The sequence below is a fragment of the Salvelinus fontinalis genome, chromosome 16 (genome assembly GCF_029448725.1).
Source record: "Salvelinus fontinalis isolate EN_2023a chromosome 16, ASM2944872v1, whole genome shotgun sequence".
Lineage (NCBI taxonomy): Eukaryota > Metazoa > Chordata > Actinopteri > Salmoniformes > Salmonidae > Salvelinus > Salvelinus fontinalis.
Window position 1 is genome coordinate 2,073,502 of NC_074680.1, and position 25,629 is coordinate 2,099,130.

Below are 25,629 nucleotides of genomic sequence, written 5' to 3' on the forward strand. Positions count from 1 at the left end.
CTCCCTGCCTGCCTACCCGTCTGCCTGCTTACGACAATAGGTTATGTCCAACAATGTTACGTCCCTGTTCATTTCCTGAACGGCTAAGGTTAGATAATGTGTTTTCAGCTTGCCGGTGTGGTATCGTTCTTGCTCTCTTGAACCTGTGTCTCTCTGGTTGTCAGGTTCAATCTTTTCATTTGTTTTTGTGTTTTGAGGTTTCCTTGTTGATTTACTTATCTTTCCCCATCTGATATGTTCTCTGTTACCGTGTCTGTTGAATTTATGTGCATGCACTACGTTGACACTGGAAAGCTATAAAAAAAAATGTACTACTTGGCTATCTATATGAGAAAAGTGTACCTAAAACACATGATCAAAATACAATGTTACAAAAGATGTACTCATTCAGAGAGAGTATGTTATGTACATATTGAGCCATTCTTTGATCACTTGCTCTTGCGCTATTTAGGGTGCTGACTGGAATGTAATTGGTTCCCAAATAATTAGATGCAATACAATAACAATATGTGGCTCTTAATCTCATAAGAATACAACTAGTAGACCTGGTTTTTGTCTTCCATTTAACAATATATATATTTTTTTCTAATAGTAGATACTCCAATTATTTAATAGGTGCAGAAAAAACAAATACCTCAATGGAATGAAACGGTTAATGACCGAATGACAAGGGCATTAACCCGGAAGTTGTGCTTTGGTATTTCAATGTGACTTTCCCTAAACTAGCTAGCTGTTGTAATACTCTATTAAATATGTTCCTCACTGCTGTAAATCGTGAGTATGATTGAATACGTTGCTGTATATTGTAGTTTTTCACTAAGTTGTATGGCGAAATATAGAATTGGCTGGCTCTATGCATGTATTTGGTTGGCCGATTTTAGCTAGCTAGCTAGCTGTGATTCACTGGCTAGTAGCATTGAAGTCAGCATGTAACGTTAATTTGTTAACTAACGTTAGCTAGATTAAGTAGTTAGCTACATTCTGAAACAATGTTTTATAGATGGAGATGTCCCTGTTGACTATCGTTAGCTTGCACAATCAGAAGCTAAGCTAGCTAGCCATGGCAAGTGTTCGACTAATTAACTAGCAAGTTAAACCTAAAGCTAGCTAGCTAACGTTACCTAAGTGAGTTATGATCTTGCCAATCTGATTTCATTATCTGATCTTTTCCATACACACAAGTGGCCAAGGCCAAGTCAAAGTAAGTAATTGATTTCCTTCTCCACCTCCTAATTTGTGTATAGACGTCCTACTTTATTATCATATCTAATCCATGGACCATTCATTATACCCTCAGCTAAGCTACTTCCAAGTAAAAGCTTCATACAGTACAAATTGGAGTTTAGATTTGATGTCTTTCTCTGAACTGTTTGCTATAATATTATCCTCAATCTGTTCTTTGATAAAAGTGACCCAAGGAATAGCAATGAGCATGTAGTACATATTTTTCATAATTATTGTGGCCTATACCAAGTGTTATCTATCACAAAGTAACCATTGCCTTTGTTACAGGACTGTCTTAGTGCAAATGGTGAGTGCTGCTGGGACAGGCTACTGCTTCAACACCAAGAGGAACCGACTACGTGATAAACTGGTGCTGCGGAAAAATGACCCTTTGGGTAAACTACAAACCCTCTCATTACCATTGTATGGAAGCCAACTATTACACTTTCTCAGGGAGTTATCACTGATGCCAAGTTAACACTGGCCTCTCACAAGGGCTGTGTCTGTAAACGTTACTTGCAGCCAAGTCCTTGCTTTCGCCATCCTTGTTTCTCTCAAAGCTCATTGGTCCTCACTCGGACCTCCTCCAATGTGCTGAGAGGAATTAGCCTAAGCAAACGTGGACAGGGGAAGCAAGTGTTTTTTTACAGAAAATTTCAGACACAGCCAGTGTGGCTTTAATGTAGACGAGCCATATGACATCGTACACAAAGAACCAATAGTGGCATTTTGCTGTCCTACTGTCTATAATGAGTGATTTAATATTCAGTTTATATCAGGTAACATTTGTGTTTGAGATAATGCAAATCATATACTATGTAGGCCTAGTCATTTGCCCCTGCTTCAAAATGATACCCTCACAATTCTTTTGACTGGTTTGCAATGCTTACCTGATAAACCTACACTTTGCACATAGCTTTTCATTGTGCACCCGCTTCAGAATTTTATTTCTGTCTTTGCAGTGAACAAACACGTCCTCTTTCACGAAAAGAAGAAGATCAGGTCGATTTAACCATGAACGGCAAAGAACAAGACTTTTGAATCTGCAACACCTAGTCAGAAGATTTCACTGACATTGTCTAAAATGTGTCGACCGTCATTCGCGAGAAGAGCTAAGGAGTTCCTATTGGACTATTCATGGACCACATCAACTCATTGTAAACATTTGGGATGAACCAAGCGGTTTCCATTCACATCAAAACCAGGTTTCCATCCAACATTGTTTATGTGAGTAAAGTACATGTCGGATAGAAATTTCACAACAGGCCTGATGGAACCAGCAAATTTGTCAGTCAACTTTCCAAAGGTCGACAACAAAATACATGTCGTAGTGGGCGAACCACACAACATATCATGACTCCCAAGTTTACTTCGATATGATGGTTATTATATCAATATTTGATGGGGTTTCCAATAGCATTTCTCACATATTTCATTTTACCGACACAAACTTTTTTTGGGGGGGTAAAATGATGTGAGAAATGGCGGTGGAAACCCCTTTATGCGCAAATATTGATATAACTCATATCGAAGTAAACCTGGAGTCATGATATGTTGTGTAGTTCTCCCACTACGACTTGAGAAAGCATGCAGTTGGCTACAGATTAAATAAGTTATGGTGAACTTCACAGGGTGGCGAAAGTGCACACTGATGAGTTTAATGCTCCTTTCCAATAAATATCGAGGGTCTTATTCTGGTGACATGATGATCGGCTGCCGTTTGACTAATAATCTCGATCTTATTCATAACAATCAGATCATGTACTGTAGGTAGCCTACCCGCACTGTATCTGCGAGCTGTTGGCTAGAGCGCACATGCAAAGACCAGAGTGGGCACGTTTTCTATATAATGTGACATTTGTGACAAAACCCTCAGTAGACTTGAAAATGTGATGGAAGCCCATTTCACTTGTATTTTTTATTTGGTACATGAGAATTTAACTGCAAAATATATTTTTATGTGCACTATGTCATCATGCACAGCCTTTTATCCGCAACAAGTCAATTTGATGGAAACACGTCTCTGAGAAAATGTGCATATATTGTTCGTATGCAGATTTTAGAATATTTGCATGAATATCTTGCCAATTGGATGGAAACCTAGCTATTCGGACAATTATTCCTCAATAAGTAAGAAGTAGCTTGTTTCATGTTTTTGTCCACTTGTATGTTATTTCTCTACCGTAGGCACATTGTATTGATAATCTTTGTTCTGCAAGAGTAACATATCTGCCATCCTAAGAAATAATGGAAGCATGAAAGGACAACTGTTCACTTATGTTTCACACTGAATGATCATAAGCTTTTACAACATTATGGTAATTCAGGACAGAATACTTTTTTTGTCTAGACAAACTTACAACCCATCAATGGTACAAACTAGTCTGGGTTTGGTGTGAACTGTTTCACTCGTTTTTCTGACATGTAAATCATTTGTATCCTCATTGTAGGTCAGAATAAGTTGTATTTTCCCTCTTAAATGTGTTTGACATTTCTGTCCCATTTGTTGATATTGTCAAAGCTTATGAAAAACAATGTTTGAGTGAAATTGTTTCAATGATGAGTTTGTGGAACACATTTAATATGAAGCAAAAAGTATTTACATCACATTATTGGACATATTGGAATATAAAAAAAAAAAAAAATTATGACTACTGTTATGGCAGATGAATAAAGGACAATGGTCACCATTAAGTTATTTACATAGTCGTTTAATTACTTGATAGAGTACTTGGCACAGTGTTTTAGATTGTTCAGGCTCACAGTGTCCATTTAGTGTGCAAGTTGCCATCTTCTCTAGAAAAGGTCTGTGGGTAGGTCCTTTTTAGAGGGATAAGACGCCTGCGTCCCAATTGTCTGTACACTCACTCCTGCCACCTGATTGGCTCTCCTGGCCATCTCCTCCAGAGACATTGTGGGGAAATGAGCCATGTAGAAGGCCAGGGCACCAATGAAACTGTCTCCGGCTCCCTGCGTAGAGACAAACATTCGTTACTACTCCGATAGCAAAACAAACACGCACTGAATGTGTCAACAATTCAATTGAAATGTAGGCTAATAAGAGTTTTTTTAAAGGACAAAGTACTTTCTGTGAACGAGTTCCTGCGAGAACTCATTAATTCCTTCATTTAGAATTGAATGTAAGTGGAAAGGGGGATACCTAGTTAGTTGTACAACTGTATGCATTCAACTGAAATGTGTCTTCCGCATTTAACCCAACCCCCTCTGAATCAAAGAGGTGCGGGGAGCTGCCATAATCGACATCCACAGCGCCCGGGGAACAGTGGGTTAACTGCCTTGTTCAGGGACAGAACGGCAGATTTTTACCTTGTCAGCTCGGGTATTCGATCCAGCAACCTTTCGGTTACTGGCCCAACGCTCTAACCACTAGGCTTCCTGCGATGGAGACGCACACACTGTCAAAGTGTGGACAAATCCAAATCTGTGGCTTAAATGCAAAAATAGAGATTAATTTAATGTAAGCAAGTAAAGGAATCTATGACTTAATTCCTCACGAAACTTGGAAAAAGTCATCAAGAGAAACGGAGACTATAGATGTTATAACTGTCTGACCAACTGTTGGCAACATTAGGGGGTGCTATGACACTTGTCAATTGTAGCTTTTTGAACAAGGCTCCCCACTGTCAGTTGAAATGCCTCCGCCATTCGTCTGAAATGGCCTAATACTCACCCTTTATGACAAACAAATGTATTATCACTTCCAATTGTCTTAGCCAGTGTGAGCTTCCCCGTTTTGTTATAAACAACTGAAGATAAGATGACAAGACCGATCTATTCACTTGCATATTGCAAAAATGAAGAATACTTAGCTTACATGTTCAAATAGCTATCGTATATAAAAACAAATGTGGGGGTATTATTCATATAATATGCCAGGATAATGTAATACATTAGACTTTTTTTCTCACCAACATACTTATTTAGCCGAAGAGATTTGTCTTTTGACAGGGTCAGCTTGGCAGAATTATACCATATACCACAATGTTAAATGTTCATAGAGTACAGTGTACTAGTCAATATAAAAATGTATAGAAATATTAATGACTTTTCCAGAATTAATAAAAGTAAAAGCATTATCAACATTTAAATACAAGTCATATTTCTGAGCACATGATCTCTTTCAAATGATACCTAACTAAACTTGATCTGTGCAAACTAAATCTAATTATCAGAGGCTTGAGTGCAAATGCCATAACTAAAATACAAATGCAAAATTTGTCAAACATTGAAAGGACATTTGTTCCTTTTTGACACAACATTACCCATTTACAGTATCAAACAAGATACTTACTTTTACAGTAAAAAAAACATTTTTGCTAATTTGAGCATATTTTGTTGCTGTATATTTTTTCACTTTGTCTCGTGTATCCTATACAACCTGAGGTTATAGGCACGTTTAAAGACAACAACCTCAGAGGAGTAATTGGTGAGGAGGAGGACCAATTCAAAGTCTAGAGATTCCAAAGGGCAAAATACTAATTTGAGAATGGAATGTGCAATAGGTGCCCAGGGGGGTGGGCTTGGGTGTGTAGGAGGGATGAGATGAGGGTGTTAGATCACTGATAGGAAAACGCATGGAGGAATGTGGCAAAGCGTTCAGATTTAACCACAGATGGCCCCCGCCACTGGTTCTCACAAGCCTGGCCAATTACTCACCGTTCTGCCTCTCAAATAGTTCATTGCACACTTCCCCGAACACCTCTACCCCTCCCCCAAGTAGCCTCCCACCACATCCCCCATTCAGAACTCTCATCAGCCAAGAAACAAGGCTAGAGTCAAAGGTGACTTTCAGGGATTGGTGAGAGACTGGAAAAAGTGAATACAGGGGGAGAAAAATCTTAAAAAGTGTGTAGATTTCAATTTTTACCCATGTACAGAGCATTCAGAAAGTATTCAGACCCCTTGACTTTTTCAACATTGTTACGTTACAGCCTTATTCTAAAATTGATTAAATTGTTTTTTTTTCTTCATCAATATACACACAATACCCCATAATGACAAAGCAAAAACAGGTATTCAGTATTCAGAACCTTTACTCAGTACTTTGTTGAAGCAACATTGGCAGCGATTATAGCCTCGATTCTTCTTGGGTATGACGCTACAAGCTTGGCACACCTGTATTTGGGGAGTTTCTCCCATTCTTCTCTTCAGATCCTCTCAAGCTCTGTTAGGTTGGATGGGGAGCGTTGCTGCACAACTATTTTCAGGTCTGTCCAGAGATCGGGTTCAAGTTCGGGCTCTTCCTGGGCCACTCAAGGACATCCTGTCCCGAAGCCACTCCTGCGTTGTCTTGGCTGTGTGCTTAGGGTCATTGTCCTCTTGGAAGGTAATCCTTAGACCAAGTCTGAGGTCCTGAGCGCTCTGGAGCAGGTTTTTATCAAGGATCTCTATGTACTTTGCTTCGTTCATCTTTCCCTCGATCCTGACTAGTCTCCCAATCCCTGCCGCTGAAAAAAATCCCCACAGCATGATGCTGCCACCATCATGCTTCACCGTAAGGATGGTGCCAGGTTTCCTCCAGACGTGATGCTTGGCATTTAACCTCGGTTTCATCAGACCAGAGAATCTTCTTTCTCATGGTCTGAGAATCCTTTAGGTGCCTTTTGGCAAACTCCAAGCGGGCTATCGTGCCTTTTACTGAGGAGTGGCTTCTGTCTGGCCACTCTACCATAAAGGCCTGGTTGGTGCAGTGCTGCAGAGATGGTTGTCCTTCTGGAAGGTACTCCCATCTCCACAGAGGAACTCAGAGCGATAATTTGAGTTCTTGGTCACCTCCCTGACCAAGGCCCATCTCCCCTGATTGCTCAGTTTGGCCAGGCAGCCAGCTGTAGGAAGAGTTTTGGTGGTTCCAAATTTCTTCAATTTTAAGAATGATGGAGCACGCAGTTCTTGGGGACCTTCAATGCTGCAGAAATGTTTTGGTACCCTTCCCCAGATCTGTAGCTCGACACAATCCTGTCTCAGAGCTCTACGGACAATTCCTTTGACCTCATGGCTTGGTTTTTGCTCTGACATGCAATGTCAACTGTGTGACCTTATATAGATAGGTGTGTCCCTTTCGAAATCATGTCCAATCAATTTAATTGACCACAGGTGGACTCCAATCGAGTTGTAGAAACATCTCAAGGATGATCAATGGAAACAGGATGCACCCGAGCTCAATTTCAAGTCTCATAGCAAAGGGTCTGAATACTTACGTAAATAAGGTATCTGTTTTTTATTTGTAAGAAATGTGCAAACATTTCTACATCTGTTTTTGCTTTTTCATTATGAGGTATTGTGTGTAGATTGATGAGGATTATATATATTTTTTATACATTTTAGAATAAGACTAACGTAATAAAAAGTAGAAAAAGTCAAGGTGTCTGAATACTTTCCGAATGCACTGTATGTTTGTCTCATGTCTGGTCGTTGGGTTGGGTTGTGCTTACCATGTGGAAATGTACAGTCCCACTTTGGCAAGTTTCCAGTTCACAGTTCTGGTGAGACAATGACTACACCCTGTCCACACCCAAACTCAATGAGGTTGGCATGAGGAGACAAATAACATACCAAAGAATATTGAGAGAAAAGAAGGTATCACATTATCAGCCAAGTTGCCAGAACATTTGCGATCATTTGCACATTGCTCTTTTCCCACAACAGAATCAGGCCAATTCCATTATAATCAACAGAAATGATGAACATGTAATCTACAGGATACACACACTGAGAACTGATCCTCAATGTTTTTGTAATTTCTAAAGAGTGTAACTGGAGGGACACTGGATAACAACTCAAGTCTTCTAATCTGATCGTCCCTGTCCACCACGTTCCAATGCTCCCCGTGCCGAGTCACTGTCCTCTCGTCTTGTGTTGAAAACAATGCCTGAGACTGACATGTGACAGCGTCGCATTCCCCACGTGACGCTCACCGGAGCTGACAACCTCAGCCCCGCTGCGGCTGCCCTCGACACACTTTGGTGAAGGTTAGATTGGAAAGCCTGTCAGTCAAACGACAGAAGCGGTAGCCGTGGACGAGTACTGATGCTCTCTCACGGCTAGCTCCGTCCGCTACACCGTGACCTTTATTCCTTGGCTGGTTCTCAGCATTGTTAGAGTCGTAAAAGTCTGAGGTAAGGTGCAGCATGAGCAATCTAACATCAGCATAAACAACTGCGGTCTATGAGTGTAGATGCATGTTGTGGCTGTAGCTTATCTTTCCTTTTTACTCCTTTATTTCTTTGTCAACATTCAAATGCTTTTTTGAAATCAAAACAGATCTGCAAATGTAACTTCCTTCGTGGCGCTCTTCATTTGTCTCCTTTCTTTCAAGACGGATCCCTGCCCTAAACTTAGTATTAAAAGGGGGATACAAAGAACCTGACATTGTGCATCACAATGACTGTATTTCCTGTAATCTAGTCTCCCATACGGGCGTGACGGATGGGGAAACAGTAATCCCCAGCCTGGGGCCCTCATCAATAAGGACCCCCTAGAGAGAGTAAAGAACTCCCTGGCCAGTGCTGACTCAAACTGTTACTGGACCCCAAGCTTCCGGGAAAGACTGATGACAGTTGCTCTGCAGAAGTATCGGAAGATAATAACCAGATCAAAAGCACAGTTAATTGAATAGATTAAGCCTCCTGAGCACAATGTCTTTGATCTATCCATCATTTTGGTTTACGGTCTTGTCATTTTTTTCTTAATTTGCTCTTTTCACAAGTGTGATAAATGTACACAGATTCAGAAGAAGAGGATAGCTTTGGACTGCATGGCATAGAGGTGGTAACTAATCACTGGCATGTGCAGTCCAATAAGGACTTCATGGGGGCCTCCCTTCGTAGCCCCATCTTCGTAGCGACTAACTACCCGGTGGTCAGGGTTCGGAAAAGGTGAAGAATACTGGGGTATTCCCCTACCTACTGCTTCCAGGAACAAGCCTGTGTGGGGTCCTCATCTGTCTCCTCTCACAGGAAGGAAGTCAGGATGATATGGATTGTCCAGACCCACTCTGAGCTGTTTTGTCTGGCCTGGCAACTACCCCCACCGTCACACCAACCCCACAGTACAGGAAAAGCACAGGCCAAAGGGGTGGCCACTGTGTGTGTGCGTGAGAGACAGAGACCGCAGACTTGTGTGCGCAAGCATCATCCAATCGTCCACACTAACAGCGCAGCCTCTGCGAATGTAGGAATGCCTGCACTCAATTTAAGAAAGAAGGAACACTTTAGGGGAAGACGGGAGGGAAGAGTGAATTTTGCTTTGTTACCAGTCCAGCTTTGCAGCTGACCCTGACTCCGCTTCTAAAGCCTTGCCACGTAAAATGTGTTGCTCGTGGAAGAGGAGGGGGTAGGGTGTTGTGGTTCAGTGGATGATGAATGAACTGGGGTAGCAACCAGGAGAAGCTAGAATTGTATGCTTCTTTGAACTCAGCACTGACTGGAAAGGATACTGGCAGTATAATAAAACAATATTTGTGTGTATTTTTGGGTGGTGACAGTGTTGATCCTGCAAGATCATGGCTTCAGACCCAGCCTCCTTCCTCAGTTCGCCAACCCACGCATGACATCGAAGCCACCAAATTCACACCAAAAAAAACATGCTTCTGGTGAAAAAAATTGAGAGTGCAGCACTACACCGTGTTCACTCAGCGAAAAACGCCAATGAACAAAATCAAAGAACCAAATAATCACCTGACAGGCCTTACCATGCAGGTACATTTTATTTAAACAAATCAAAAGGAAACACAAAAGGTCTGTGAGGCTGACTAGCCAGTCAGAAAACAATCCTTTTTTTTTTTTGCTAGTAAAAATAAATTGTTTACTGGAAGAGGGATTAGGGCATCCAAACGAGTTAAACACTACAGAATTTATGGGGCCATCAAAGTGTAGGGGGGGAGCACTGCCAAAACCAAGGCCCGATCACAGGCTGTGTTGTGTTCTGCTGACTGGTGCGGGGCTGAGAGGTGAGTCACAGAGGGAGGGGAGGGGGTTTGGGGTGAAGGAAGCTAAGCCAGCTTCCCCTCGGGGCTATGGTTCATTTCGTATGCACCACCAGGGAATGGGGGAGTTGGTGTGTTTGCGTGTAGTACTAGGGACAGTAAAAGTATAAAGGGTCATTTAATTATAGGTACATCGAGGAAGATTGCAGTACAAATAGTTTTGGTAACATTCATGGATCGGTAAAGCTAACTCGTGGGATCTGTGCACACGCAGTCAGTACACTAATTGCTTCTGAGCACTCTCACATTGCACCGACTTCAGCAAATTGGTATCTATTGTACTGTTTTGTAAATGGGGAGTGTATAAGGTGGATTACAGTACAGACATACACACTAAATTACAGTACAGACATACACACTAAGACAGGAATATGACACTACAGGTCGTGGCAAGGAGTTGATGGGAGAGGAAAAACCCAACAGGCATGAAGCCCTAAACACAACCCCAATTGTTACTCTCCTGCTTCAGTGGGTTCACTTGTTTTAACTTCCGTTAATGGGGGATTTTGATTCCAAACAGGAACAGTGAGTTTCAAAATTGAAAAGTTCCTTATTAAACCCAAGATACAAGATAAAAGACACCCCGGTTTAAGGAGATATGATCTTGTAGTTTGGAATGCATCTGTACTTTTGCAGCCCAGTATCCCTGCACGCAAACTGCTGGACTCTCTAATTCGCAACACTGTCATCCTGTAGAATTGATGAAATGCATCATGTGTAGTTGTATGCGAACAAAATGAAAGTGACCATTTTTCTCTATAGCCCTAACAAATGCATCAACTGTAAATCAGTTGTGTCCCGACCTCGAACAGGAAGTGCGAACGTCTCACCGAGCCAGGCATGACAGCAAAGCCTTTTCAAGATGAAATCAGGAAGAGAATCTAAAATGTCCCCACATCCCCTATGAAACCCAGTTTAATCTTGAACCTCTGCTGGGGTGAGAAACTGCTGAGCCATTAGCCTCTACCTCTGGGACGTCGTACAGCGTGTGCTGGTCTGGGCCCGAGAGAATTTAATTTCATCACGTCATGGTGATTAGTAGTACAACAACATATTGTGCGCATACGTAATCTTTTTCGGTGTCCTCCCAGAACCTGAAGATGAGTGGCCACATCAAGGTGATGCAAACATCTGCTTTTCTTTTATGGTTATGTTGAGGAATCAGTTGTTAGATCATGGAAAATAAGGTGCAGGGTTTGACATTTACTTTTTTCTTAGCCACTTGCCCTTCGGACAAGTAGGTCTGATTGTTTTACTTGTCCAAAAGCTCAAGTCACATGTCCAGTCACTTGTCTCTAACACCATTTTTACATCATAGTATGATGCAAGGAACCACTTTTCATAATAAATCACTTTTTTTTTTACCATAGAGAATAAGACAAATCAAATCAAACTGTATTTGTCACATGCGCTGAATACAACAAGTGTAGACTTTACCGTGAAATGCTTACTTACAAGCCCTTAACCAACAGTGCAGTTCAAGAAGAGTTAAGAAAATATTTACCTAATAAACTGAAGTAAAAAATAATAAGAAAAACAATAATGAGGTTATGTACAGGGGGCACCGGTACCGAGTCAGTGTGCGGGGGTACAGGTTAGTTGAGGTAATTTGTACATGTAGGGGTGAAGTGACTATGCATAGATAATAAACAGCGAGTAGCAGCAGTGTACAAAAGGGAGGGGGTGGGGGGGTCGATGTACATTTTCCGGTGGCAATTTTATTAATTGTTCAGCAGTCTTATGGCTTGGGGGTAGAAGCTGTTTGAGGAGCCTCTTGGTCCTAGACTTGGCGCACCGGTACCGCTTGCCGTGCGGTAGTAGAGAAAAAAAAGTCTATAACTTGGGTGACTGGAGTCTCTGACAATTTTATGGGCTTTCCTCTGACACCGCCTATTATATATATGTCCTGGAAAGCTTGGCCCCAGTGTTGTACTGGGCCGTTCGCACTACCCTCTGTAGCGCCTTACGTTCAGATGGCGAGCAGTTGCCATACCAGGAGGTGATGCAACCTGTCAGGATGCTCTCGATGGTGCAGCTGTAAAACCTTTTGAGGATCTGGGGACTCATGACAAATCTTTTCAGTCTCCTAAGGGGGAAAAGGTTTTGTCATGCCTTCTTCACGACTATCTTGGTATGTTTGGACCATGATAGTTCGTAGGCGATGTGGACACCAAGGAACTTGAAACTCTCGACCAGCTCCACTACAGCCCCGTCGATGTTAATGGGGAACTGTTCGGCCTGCCTTTTCCTGTAGTCCACAATCAGCTTCTTAGTCTTGCTCACATTGAGGGAGAGGTTGTTGTCTGGTCACCACACTACCAGTTCTTGGACGACCTCCCTATAGGCCATCTCATCGTTGTCGGTGATCTACCACTGTTGTGTCGTCAGCAAACCTAATGATGGTGTTGGAGTCGTGTTTGGCCACGCAGTCGTGGGTGAACAAGGAATACAGGAGGGGACTAAGTACACACCCCTGAGGGGCCCCAGTGTTGAGGATCAGTGTGGCAGACCTGTTGCTGCCTACTCTTACCACCTGGGGGCGGACCGTCAGGAAGTCCAGGATCCAGTTGCAGAGGGAGGTGTTTAGTTCCAGAGTCCTTAGCTTAGTGATGAGCTTCGTGGGCACTATGGTGTTGAACGCTGAGCTGTAGTCAATGAACAGCATTCTCACATAGGTGTTCCTATTGTCCAGGTGAGAAAGGGCAGTGTGGAGTGCGATTGCATCATCTGTGGATCTGTTGGGGCAGTATGCGAATTGGAGTGGGTCTAGGGTGTCCGGGAAGATGTTGATGTGAGCCATGACCAGCCTTTCAAAGCACTTCATGGCTACCGACGTGAATGCCACCGGAATGTAATCATTTAGACAGGTTACCTTCTCTTCCTTGGGCACGGGGACTATGGTGGTCTGCTCGAAACATGTAGGTATTACAGACTCGGTCATGGAGAGGTTGAAAATGTCAGTGAAGACACTTGCCAGTTGGTCCGCGCATGCTTTGAGTACACGTCCTGGTAATCCGTCTGTCCCAGCGGCTTTGTGAATGTTGACCTGTTTAAAGGTCTTGTTCACATCGGCTACCGAGAGCGTTCACACACAGTCATCCAGAACAGCTGGTGCTCTCGTGCATGCTTCAGTGTTGCTTGCCTCGAAGCGAGCATAAAAGGCATTTAGCTCGTCTGGTAGGCTCACGTCACTGGGCAGCTTGCGTCTGGGTTTCCCTTTGTAGTCCGTAAATGTTTTCGAGCCCTGCCATATCCGACGAGCGTCAGAGCCGGTGTAGTAGGATTCAATCTTAATCCTGCATTGACGCTTTGCTTGTTTGATGGTTCGTCTGAGGGCATAGCGGGATTTCTTATAAGTGCCCGGATTAGTCTCCCACTCCTTGAAAGTGGCAGCTCTAGCCTTTAGCTCGATGCGGATGTTGCCTGTAATCCATGGCTTCAGGTTGGGATATGTATGTACAGTCACTGTGGGGACGACGTCGTCGATGCACTTATTGATGAAGCCGATGACTGAGGTGGTGTAGTCCTCAATGCCGTTGGATGAATCCCGGAACATATTCCAGTCTGTGCTATTAGAACAGTCCTGTAGTGTAGCATCCGCGTAATTTTACCACTTCCGTATTGAGCGAGTCACTCGTACTTCCTGATTTAGTTTTTGCTTGTAAGCAGGAATCAGGAGGATAGAATTATGGTCAGATTTGCCAAATGGAGGGCAGGGGAGAGCTTTGTATGCATCTCTGTGTGTAGAGTAAAGGTGGTCTAGGATTTGTTTTTCTCTGGTTGCACATGTGACATGCTGGTAAAACTGATTTAAGTTTGCCTGCATTAAAGTCCCCAGCCACAAAGAGCGCTGCTTCTGGGTGAGCATTTTCTTTTTGGCTTATGGCCTCATTGAGTTACTATTCTTATTGACTTCTTTTTTAAATAATTCCCTTCAGGGATTGAAATTAAGGTTATCTCTGAGATGATAAAAAATGTCTACGGTTCTGGGACAGTTCTGGGGCGACAGATCCCACATTCATTCAACCACGGAACATTAATGCAACAGATAAAAATGTATAGCTTAAAATGTTGTATTTCTTCATATTATAAACCCAACAAGGCGCACATGGCTGTAGGGTACGCAGGAGTGTTCCAAAATGCAATTAGCGGAAAACGTCTCAAAAGTGCACCGCACGCGTGAGTGATTTCATTTGACTGATGAAAATATCTGTTAGAAGTTAAGAAAGAAGGGAGATCTAAAGATGCATTAACTCACATGGGTTACTTAAAGTATATGTTAATGATTATGCCTTTGGCTGCTGGACAAAAAAAAAAGTTGATTTGAAAACCAATTGAACATGATACAAATGCTGGTTTCAATGGCATATTAAATGTAAACTTCACCTCTCGACACTATTTGGGATGTTTTTCATGTCTCCCTACATAATTATGAATGATGAGAGGGTGTTTCAGACAGAATTATGCACTATAGCTGTATTTATAAATTTCTGCGCTACCATTGAGCCGGCTGTGTGATATAAAAATGAATGGAGCCATGTTTTGTTGTGGCTTTTGTGTTTTTCCGATTGCACGTTCCCGCTAGCAGCGTGAAGACATGGTTGTTCTTGTTCAATAGAGCCATTGAACTTTTCTCAACGATATTCATATCTGCCAGGACATTGCAGGATATCTAGGTTGACTCATTTTCCCTGGCTTTGTGAAGATTACAGCCTGACGGGAGCCCTACTTCCTTGTTCCCACCCTCGAAGGCAGGCTTTTCAAAATGGTGGCGGTACTAGTTTACAGGATCACAGGAGCTGTTACTCACTGCCTGCCCGAGTGGGCTAAATAATTAGCTACAGTGGCTGTTTCTGATGAGTCTTTTTTCCAAGAAGGATTTTTTCATTTTCTTTTGCATAGGAACATACAGCCCTATTTATTTGAGCCAGAATACATTGAAGAGTAGTTGTGACGAGGAAAAATACAGTGGCTTGCAAAAGTATTTTCTCTCCCAGGCATTTTTCCTATTTTGTTGCCTTACAACCTGGAATTAAAATAGATTTTTGGGTGGTTTGTATCATTTGATTTACACAACATGCCTACCACTTTGAAGATGCTAAATATTTTTTATTGTGAAACAAACTGTATTTCTGATCAATTTGATGTTCTTTTAATGGATTTTTTTTTTTTTTTTTCCAAAACAAGGACATTTCTAAGTGACCCCAAACTTTTGAACAGAAGTGTATATATTACACAGTACCAGTCAAAAGTTTGGACACACCTACTCATTCTCAGCTTGTTCTCTTTTCTGCTGCACTGATGTTGGCTGATCGGATGCCTTTCTCTTTGAAGTGAAGGGGGGAGGGGGGATCGATGGAACAGCATTACTTTTCAGTGTTCGACGACATGGCAAGCCATTAGTTGAGACTTCGGGTGCGTTACGAAATCCTGTCTGAAACTGCTGGCTACAAACTAAGACAATATATATTTTTTAAATATGTATTTTCTTAGCCCTTGTTCTCCCCAATTTCATTGTATCCAATTGGTAGTTACAGTCTTGTCCCATCGCTGCAACTCCCGTACGGACTCGGGAGAGGCAAAGGTCAAGAGCCATGAGTCCATGAGTCCTCCGAACTTTTTGTGACAAAACTGCACATTTTAGAGTGGACTTTCATTCACCTGTGTAATGATCATGCTGTTTAATCAGCTTCTTGATATGCCACACCTGTCAGGTGAATGGATTACTTTGGCAAAGGAGAAATGCTTACTAACAAGGATATAAACTAATTTGTGCACAACATTTTAGAGAAAAGCTTTTTGTGCGTATGGAAAATGTCTGCAATCTTTTATTTCAGCTCATTAAACATGGGACCAACACTTCACATGTTGCGTTTATATTTTTGTTCAGTGTAGTTAAGTCTCGTTAGAGTTTAGCTTCATTTTCTGGCGCCTCCCTCATTTAACTATAGCCAATATGCCTACACTTTGACATGCAGGCTTGAGAAACTGTGATATTAAGACCCTAGGGATATTATTACCGTGGTATCCACCGTTGTCACCGGCTTGGTGGGGACGTGGTGTGATGGGGACGAGGGCTCCTGTGCCGACAGCACAACGCAGCCCCGGGAGCCCAGGGTGATGATGACCGAGTTGCAGCCTCGCCTCAGCAGCTCCTGTCCGGCCCGGCCAGCATCCTCTATACTCGCCACGGCCACCCCCGTCAGCAGCTCTGCCTGTGGAGACCACCAGGGAGATGTGTTAGAGATTGTGTGGTCTGGGATTTGAGCCAGCAACCTTCAGACTACTGGCCCACCTCAAAGTGAAAATCTATGTATGTTGAGTGTGTGGGTGTGCATCGCCCAGGAGGGTGCGGCACATTGGTGAGGGGTAAGTTGAGTTCTTGCAATGGAGGCACTTTGCAAAATCACTTTATAGATCAGCTAGATTAGTTTAGTTTGACATTCTTCTCAGTCACTGATCTGATGGAAACTTCTATTGGGGGGGTAAGCTAATATATGGAACTGTTTAAGATGGTCATACCATGGATCATTTCGATATTTGATTGGAAATTTTAGGACCTATTTAGGTATACATTATTTTTGGGGGATAAAATATTGAATATGGCCTTTACTACTATAGCCCACAGAAACATGTTTAATAACATTCATAAATAGCCCAAAAAAATGCTTCTGAAATAAAGTTTTAAAGTGTCAGTCCTATATCGAGGATATAAACTCAGCAACAAAATAAATATCCTTTCACTGTCAACTGTGTTTATTTTCAGCAAACTTAACATGTGTAAATATTTGTATGAACATAACAAGATTCAGCAACCGAGACATAAACTGAACAAGTTTCACAGACATGTGACTAACAGAAATGGAATGTGTCCTGAGGGGGGTCAAAATCAAAAGTAACAGTCAGTACCTGGTGTGGCCACCAGCTGCATTAAGTACTGCAGTACTCCTCCTCATGGACTGCACCAGATTTGCCAGTTCTTGCTGTGAGATGTTACCCCACTTTTCCAACAAGGCACCTGCAAGTTCCCGGACATTTCTGGGGGGAATGGCCCTCTCCCTCACCCTCCGATCCAACAGGTCCCAGACATGCTCAATGGGATTGAGATCCGGGCTCTTCACTGGCCATGGCAGAACACTGACATTATTGTCTTGCAGGAAATCATGCACAGAACGAGCAGTATGGCTGGGGGCATTGTCATGCTGGAGGGTCATGTCAGGATGAGCCTGCAGGAAGGGTACCACATGAGGGAGGAGGATGTCTCCCCTGTAACGCACAGCGTTGAGATTACCTGCAATGACAACAAGCACAGTCCGATGATGCTGTGACACACCGCCCCAGACCATGACGGACCCTGCACCTCCAAATCGATCCTGCTCTAGAGTACAGGCCTCGGTATAACGCTCATTCCTTCGATGATAAACGCGAATCCGACCATCACCCCTGGTGAGACAAAACTGCGACTCGTCAGTGAAGAGCACTTTTCGCCAGTCCTGTCTGGTCCAGCGACGGTGGGTTTGTGCCCATAGGCGACATGTTGCCGGTGATGTCTGTTGAGGACCTGCCTTACAACAGGCCTACAAGCCCTCAGTCCAGTCTCTCTCAGCCTATTGCGGACAGTCTGAGCACTGATGGAGGGATTGTGCGTTCCTGGTGTAACTCGAGCAGTTGTTGTTGCCATCCTGTACCTGTCCCGCAGGTGTGATGTTCGGATGTACCGATCCTGTGCAGGTGTTGCTACACGTGGTCTACCACTGCGAGGATGTCAGCTGTCCGTCCTGTCTCCCTGTAGCGCTGTTTTAGGCGTCTCACAGTACGGACATTGCAATTTATTGCCCTGGCCACATCTGCAGTCCTCATGCCTCCTTGCAGCATGCCTAAGGCATGTTCACGCAGATGAGCAGGGACCCTGGGCATCTTTCTTTTTGGTGTTTTTCAGAGTCAGTAGAAAGGCCTCTTTAGTGTCCTAAGTTTTCATAACTGTGACCTTAATTGCCTACCATCTGTAAGTTCATTAATTGTTTATGGTTCATTGAACAAGCATGGGAAATAGTGTTTAAAACCTTTACAATGAAGATCTGTGAAGTTATTTGGATTTTTACGAATTATCTTTGAAAGACAGGGTCCTGAAAAAGGGACTTTTCTTTTTTTTTTGTTTATAAGAAAGGTCAGGAAATATTTTAGCTTTTTTGTACACATATTTAACCTGTTGTTGTTTTTGTTGGCACAACTATCTCCATACTTCCATTTGTTTCTATGGGTGACCTTCAGACGAGTCCCATCTGAAGGAAACCCGTCGTAGAGCAAAACGGTCCCGTCGTAAAGCAAAACGAAGAACACCATTGTGTTCGTGAGAGTCTTCCCTTTCCATAGAGTGGTCATAATAGTATAGGCCAAACTGTTCGGACACTATAGACGTTTTCATGAGAAGACCGATTTCCGGGATGTCTCTGTCTGACAAACACTGCTGTAGCTCGGCAACCTCCATCGCAGATGCAGAAGGCCGACACAGGCGGTGGATTGAGACGCAGCTGATATCTCTAGCTTGAATTGACATATTTTTATGGGGATTTTATATGTTACTTTTATGTTACAAGTGCAAAATAGAAAGTCTGTGAAGTTGTAATACAATAAATTAGAACAATGTTCTTATACCAACATGATAGGTTTTATTGAAAAGCAAAACATTGCCCGTCGCGTCTTCATCCCTGCTATAAATCATAAATGAATATAATTTAAAATGAAAAAACATTTAGCCTAGAATAACAATAACAATAAGCCTAGAATCGCCTACACAGTAATAAAACACAACTTATATTAGTATAACGACCTGTCCTATACACAATTTCTATGAAAATGTGAATGAATGAATAAACAACAAAACACTGCTGTTTTCAAATACAATCTAGGCCTCTTTAATTTAGCCTAGGCATGAACATTTTAATTAGGCCTAATAAATAACAAACACATGGCTGTCTACGAACACCATGATCCAGCTTTTGTCAAATTAACATCAGATTTGATTTTTCGTAATGTGTTAGGAGAACTTACGCAGCAGGTTAGAAGAATTAACGTACAGGTTAGGAGAAGTTAGTTAAGGTTAGGAAAAGGGTTAGGGTTCGCACAAAAAAAATAAGCTGGATCCCTTCTAGCCATGACCGGGCCGCCCCGCCCCACTCCTGCTGCAATTCAGCACCACAGCAGTGGAAAGAGGACACTCGAGGCGGCCACAAAATGAAGAACTTATAAAACTGATGTTGGACAATCAAATTCGATATGTAAATAAATGAAATTTGTTAAGGCTGGTTCCTTGAGAGATAGCTTATTTTACGACGCTCCTGTGAAACGAGGCCCGCACCATGCATTTCTGAAAGCACTTGTTTCAAAAGCTCAAACGATATCAAACTTTTTACAGTTTTACAGAATGATGTTAATGTTGCTTATTGTCATTGTAATTTTCTTGGGGTTGTGACTCGTCATGTGTGATATATGTGGCTTGTTGATAACAAGCCACATATATCCTACTACAGTGGCAAGAAAAAGTATGTGAACCCTTTGGAATTACCTGAATTTCTGCATATATTGGTCATCAAATTTGAACTGATCTTCATCTATCTCACAACAATAGGACCTTGCGTCTTTTGCGTGAGTAAAAATAGAAACACACATTAATTTCCAAGCAGCTTCAGGATGTATTAGCCTATGAAGTATTTTTGCCTTTGAAATTGGAGCACATCAACTGGTATTTCCAGCAATGAATAAAAAAACATTCATTTGCAACGGATTTGTTTTCATCTCCTGGACAATTTTCCGGAAACAATTGTATTTATCGGCTTTTCATTAGAATTTGTTTTAAAGCTGGCATTTACCGGCTAATGGAAATTTTGATTCTTTCTAACAAAGAATCGACATACATTTCAGGATGTTATGTATCCCTGGAAATAATCAGAATTCATGTCAACATAAAATTTTTGAAAACATAGCTTGTCAAAAAAAGTGCTCTCTTGGCACAACTTATCCTGGGAATGGGTTTAATTGAGCATAGGGACCGGGTAAGCATAGGGACACATTTGTGTAAAGTTTCCTAGAAACAAGGGATGGCTCAACAAACCCTGTGGCGCGACTTACCTGACTCTCCCCTACCTATCCAGCAACTCTATTACTGGTGTTATCTTTCTATTATTCTATCTCTGCGTTGTTAAAAATAATTAAAAAGGGCCCGTAAGTAACCATTTCACTGTTAGTCTACACCTGTTGTTTACCAAGCATGTGTCAAATACAATTTGATTTATATAGCAGCTAGTCAGTGTGGACAGCGGTGCTAAGTCCCATCACTACAAACATGTCAACATGCTATGTGAGTTGTGGATCAAATAGTGCCTGCACTTTGACATCCTTCAGCCCCCCTCTAGATTCTGCATGGCACTGGGAGACTACACACACAAAAACGTACGGGTTTAAGATGAAGAGTGGGTTTCCATCTTGTCTGTCAACCCTCCACACCTGCCCAGACAATGATCTCAGCTAGCTCACTTCTCTTTCGGGGGGCGGGGGGGGTCAGGACACCAAACACAAACGGAGGCTTTCAATTCATCCTCTATGAAGCTTCCAAGCCAACAATTCCTTGACAGTTGAAAAAGAAACTACCCACGGTATATTATCGGTGCTCATAGTCCCTGGTGCCACCCTATTCTGGCCAGCTACCAAATAAGAAAAAGAGCTGTCTGTCTTCTTCCTCATCGGAGAAGCCCAGAGGATCCGTGTGTTTGGGTGCATTTGCGTGCTCTGGGGGGGGGGTGAAACATTTCACTGCCCGGACTGAAACATGAGCAGCGGTGAGAGGGTGAAAGCAATGTGTGTGTGTGTGTGTGTGTGTGTGTGTGCGTGTGTGTCTTACACTCAAACTTACAAGAGAAAAATACAGACGGTCGGCTCCATCTTCAACTCTTGCTTTCAAGTCCCCACCTGGAAAGCCCCCCCCCCCCCTGCCCCCCGACCACATCAAAGTCTCTCTAAGAGACATTTCTGGTGCAAACTCACCTCTGTGTTACCCCAGGGGTGAACCTGGCTCACTCTTTTAACATATCTGCCCTGTTGTTGTTTCTAACTATGTTTCCCATCAATCCCAATCCCCATCTGTCATCTCTGATAGTGGAGGTGTGAGGCTAAGGTGGCTCCATAACACCCTTTACCGTAAATGGAGGGAGGGAGGGAAAGAAATCATCTTTTCTATTCAAGCCAGAAGGGGTTACTTACTTCTGAGGCAGCTGCTATGCTATTGATGTACAGGGCCGTAACCCTGAGAATACAATCAAATGGTTGTGAAAGAGGGAGTAAGGGGGGGCTTGTTTTTTAACTGCAGGCTTCAGTGCTTGCTACAGCGCCTCAGGCACATAGGTGCTGAAATATATTAAGTGTGTGTGTGTGTGTGTGTGTGTGTGTTGCTTCATATTGTCTATCTTTCTCACCTCGGATTCGTTACAGCAGAACACATCAGATGCTCTATAGAATTCGGGATCCAGGTCTGGAATGGCTGGCGCTGGGTTGAAAATGGTCTTCACTGTAAGACATAGGAAACTATCTCAATTGACCACATTCAAATGGTAAAGTACATATCAGGTAAATGCTACCAGAGAGCAATCCATTCCACGACAGGGTGCTGGAACAACCGAACAATTTCATTGACTGAGTGAGATAAAATGGGATGAGAGAAAGCTTGTGTTTATGGAAATATGTTGGTCGAGAAAAAGCTTACCACACACACGACAAAATCAGAATGACATACTTTGGTCACTGGAAAGTGGTTTCCTGGTTGTAAAGACTTCAGATAACAAGATTACAACCTGGTAAAGACTTATTTTTTCATGATGACTTTTGGGAAACATATTTTGTCTGTTATCTAGTCAGAGAATCAGTACATATTTTTTTCTGTTTGCTAAAAAGACAAAAACAAAACTCCCTTTTACAATCAGTCTACAAGTTTAGCATTTCCTGCAGGGAAATTTCCTAACCTATGTGACAATCAGTGTTAATCTGAGTTTAGCATACTAAATATAAATAGTAAGTATAAAGCTATATATATATATATATATACATATATATACATATACATTCAGATATACACTGAGTGTACAAAACACCTGCTCTTTCCATGACATACACTGACCAGGTGGACACTCCTTTAAATGCTCTGATACAGAGCAGAATTCATGGTTCCTTCAATGATGGCAAGTCGTCCAGGTCGTTAGGCAGCAAAGCATCCCCAAACCATCACACTACCATCACCATGCTTGACCGTTGGTATGAGGTTCTTACTGTGGAATGCAGTGTCTGGTTTTTCCCAGACATAACAGGACCCATGTTGTCCAAAGAATATAACTCACGTTTGCCAAAAAGCACATAGAAGCACCTGGATGACCATCAAGACTCCTGAAAGAATCTCTATGGACAGATGATTCAAAATGTTACCTTTTTGGACAACATGGGTGGTTGAAAAACAAGTTTTAATGACTCCAACCTAAGTGTATGTAAACTTCCGACTTCAACTGTATGTGACTGATTTTATCTCAGATTTTATTTAAGCTAAAGCCATTGTGTATTCCTGCATCTGTGAAATAAAACCCTGGTTTGTGTGTGTGTGTGTGTGTGTGTGGGCGTGTGTAAGTGAGCAGCTGCGTGGGTTTGCGCAGGGCTTTGGCCACCTGGCGCTCTGAGGTGGATGCTAGGGCCTCTTTCGAGTAAAAGTGGAAACAGTGCGTCACACACACGCGCACACACACGCAGACAACACGTCAAACTCAGCGTACACAACCTCTGTTTGGACGACACAGATCACACCTTCCTTCCACTTTCCAAGAGAGAAAAGAGGTTTCTGATATGATAACATTTCAAATAAAACCCTCGCTTTCCTCTAGCTCTCTCAATATCTGCCCCCTCTTCACTTTCACAGCTAGTTTCAATTGACCCTCATCCCTCTCTCTGTAAACTCTCTCAGCTCACTTCTTCTCCATTCTCTCCACCAGTCTTTCTCCCCCTCTCTCTTTATTGCATCTCCTCTTTCTAGACTTCATCTCTCTCCTCAAATACTGTACCCTGGCTACTTGTTCTCTAATTCCTCCCACTCTCTCATGTCACTCTTCCTTCGTCTATCTCTCTCTCTTTTTCTGTTCATATGCATCTAATGCAGTGTAAACTAAAGAGGCGCAGCCAGTTGAGGTGTAAGGACAGCGCTATCACCCTCTTCCTCTTACCCCCCCCCCCCCCCCCCCCCCCCACACACTATCTTGAGGCCCATCTGCCATCTGTGGTGACACCACATGTCTGTGTATGTTGACATCGACCACGTGACCAGGGAGGATGGTTCAACCCCAGTCCAGAGCAATGTTGGTGAATAAGTTACAGTGCAGGAAACTGCACATACAAACATGTGGCCACTGCACTCGCCAGTAAAGCAGGGGTTGGGGTCAATTCTATTTTAATGCACACAAATCAAGGTGACTATAGTAACAAATACTGGTATTAATGGACCTAGACAAATCAAATCAGGAAGTAAAATGGAATTGCAATTCCGATATTGCGCATGGAAGATCTAATAGGAAAATTGGCATTGACATTTCACGTCCCGAATTGCCCGAATTCAATTAACTTCCTGAATTCACTTTACTTCCTGAATTGAACCCTGAAGTGCAGTCCAGTGCTAACGTCACAGTCTGTCATAACCGTAATAACACAATGACTCGAACCAAAGCTATATGCAACTGCCAGACATAGGTGTTAAAATACTCAGACATTAGCTAATAGTCATCAGTCAGCTCACTACCATTTTCCCCTCCAGGTGTTGTGGGGAACAGCTGTAGTAGACGTGTAGTACTGTAGAGCGAGAGTAGGTTAGAGCCACATCTGTTATGGCAGATGTGGTAGCATCTGAGTCATGTCTGGAGGTGTTGTGAGTCTAGGTGTGCATTCCAAATGGCACCCTATTACCTATGGGCCTTGGTCAAAAGTAGTGCACTATATAGGGAATAGGATCCCATTTTCGACGCAACGTCTTTTGGTCCGTCAGGTCGGCTGAGCTGCTTGCATTTATAATTGCCATCCTCCGATATACTTGCATGTGTTTATGTACGCATGCACACACACACACACACACACACACACACACACACACACACACACACACACACACACACACACACACACACACACACACACACACACACACACACACACACACACACACACACACACACACACACACACACCAAAGTGTTTCTCTTGAGGACTATCTGGATGAGAGACAGACATGTAGCGAGGGAGAAAGTGATAGAGAAAGAAAAAGAAAGGCAGGGGTTTAGAAGAGGCAGAAGGAGAACAGTAAAGAGAGGAGGAGGCTGAAAGAGAGAAATAACAAGTAGGAGAGATAGAAAGTAAGAGAGAGATATATGGAGAAGGTCAGGAGAGGGTGACGCACGCACGCACGCACACACACACACACACACACACACACACACACACACACACACACACACACACACACACACACACACACACACACACACACACACACACACACACACACACACACACACACACACACACACACACACACACACACACACACACACAGAGAGAGAGATGGATGAGTCACCGGAGAGCGTTTGGAGAGTGTTTAAGAGGCTCTAATTGCATCTGGTGAGAAAATATCAAAGCTACCTCTTGAACAGAGAGCAAAAAGAAAGAGGGACAGAAAAAGGGAGAATGTGAGAGAGAAAGAGAGACAGAGTGATAGAGAGAGAAAGAGGGATTTGGATGGACGCATTACCACTTACATGTTCAAATAATTACCCTCTCCTTGCTAACGAGGTAGAGTGAAAGGATAGAAAGAAAGAGATGGAGAATAAACAACATATTCATTAGTTGGGAAGAATGATACACAGTCTAAAAAATAAATCAATAATTTAGTGTATGAAAAAAAAGTGTTGGTGCCATGTTTCATGAGCTGAAATAAAAGATCCCAGAAATGTTCCATACGCACAAAAAAAGCGTATTTCTCTCAAATTTGTGCACACATTTATTTATATCCCTTTTAGTGATCATTTCTCCTTTGCAAAGATATTCTATCCACCGATGTGGCATATCAAGAAGCTGATTAAACAGCATGATCATTACACAGGTGCACCTTGTGCTGGTGACAATAAAAGGCCAATCTAAAATGTGAGGGACCGGCTCTATTCGGTCTTATGTATCAAAGTTTGAAATTGTGTGTTTTTTTAAACATTGGATAAAAGTAGAGACTGAAACTGTGCTGCTGGCAACAATTTAACGTTTACCGACACTGGCCAGCGTTCATAAATTCGTTAGTTATTCTGCGCTCTGGCACACTCAGACAAGAGTGCTCTGAA

At 42.6% G+C, this 25,629-nt stretch overlaps 2 protein-coding genes across 3 annotated transcripts in view; one reads left to right on the plus strand and one right to left on the minus strand.

Annotated features, from left to right (window-relative positions):
* Positions 1-660: 660 nt before the first annotated feature.
* Positions 661-3,922, plus strand: mrpl33 (mitochondrial ribosomal protein L33). Its single transcript, XM_055864142.1, has 4 exons — positions 661-774; positions 1,183-1,201; positions 1,513-1,619; positions 2,187-3,922. The coding sequence occupies exons 1-4, from the start codon at positions 753-755 to the stop codon at positions 2,234-2,236; spliced, it is 198 nt and encodes a 65-aa protein (XP_055720117.1). The 5' UTR covers positions 661-752; the 3' UTR covers positions 2,237-3,922.
* The window catches only part of rbks (ribokinase), an 81,632-nt gene continuing 59,787 nt past the window's right edge, over positions 3,785-25,629 (minus strand). For both annotated transcript variants that reach the window (XM_055864138.1, XM_055864139.1), the window contains exons 7-9: positions 21,697-21,788; positions 16,249-16,443; positions 3,785-4,194 (exon numbers count right to left, since the gene is read on the minus strand). In XM_055864138.1, coding sequence (XP_055720113.1) covers positions 4,021-4,194; positions 16,249-16,443; positions 21,697-21,788 — 461 coding nt within the window. In that variant the 3' untranslated portion in view covers positions 3,785-4,020. The remainder of the gene's footprint in view (positions 4,195-16,248; positions 16,444-21,696; positions 21,789-25,629) is intronic.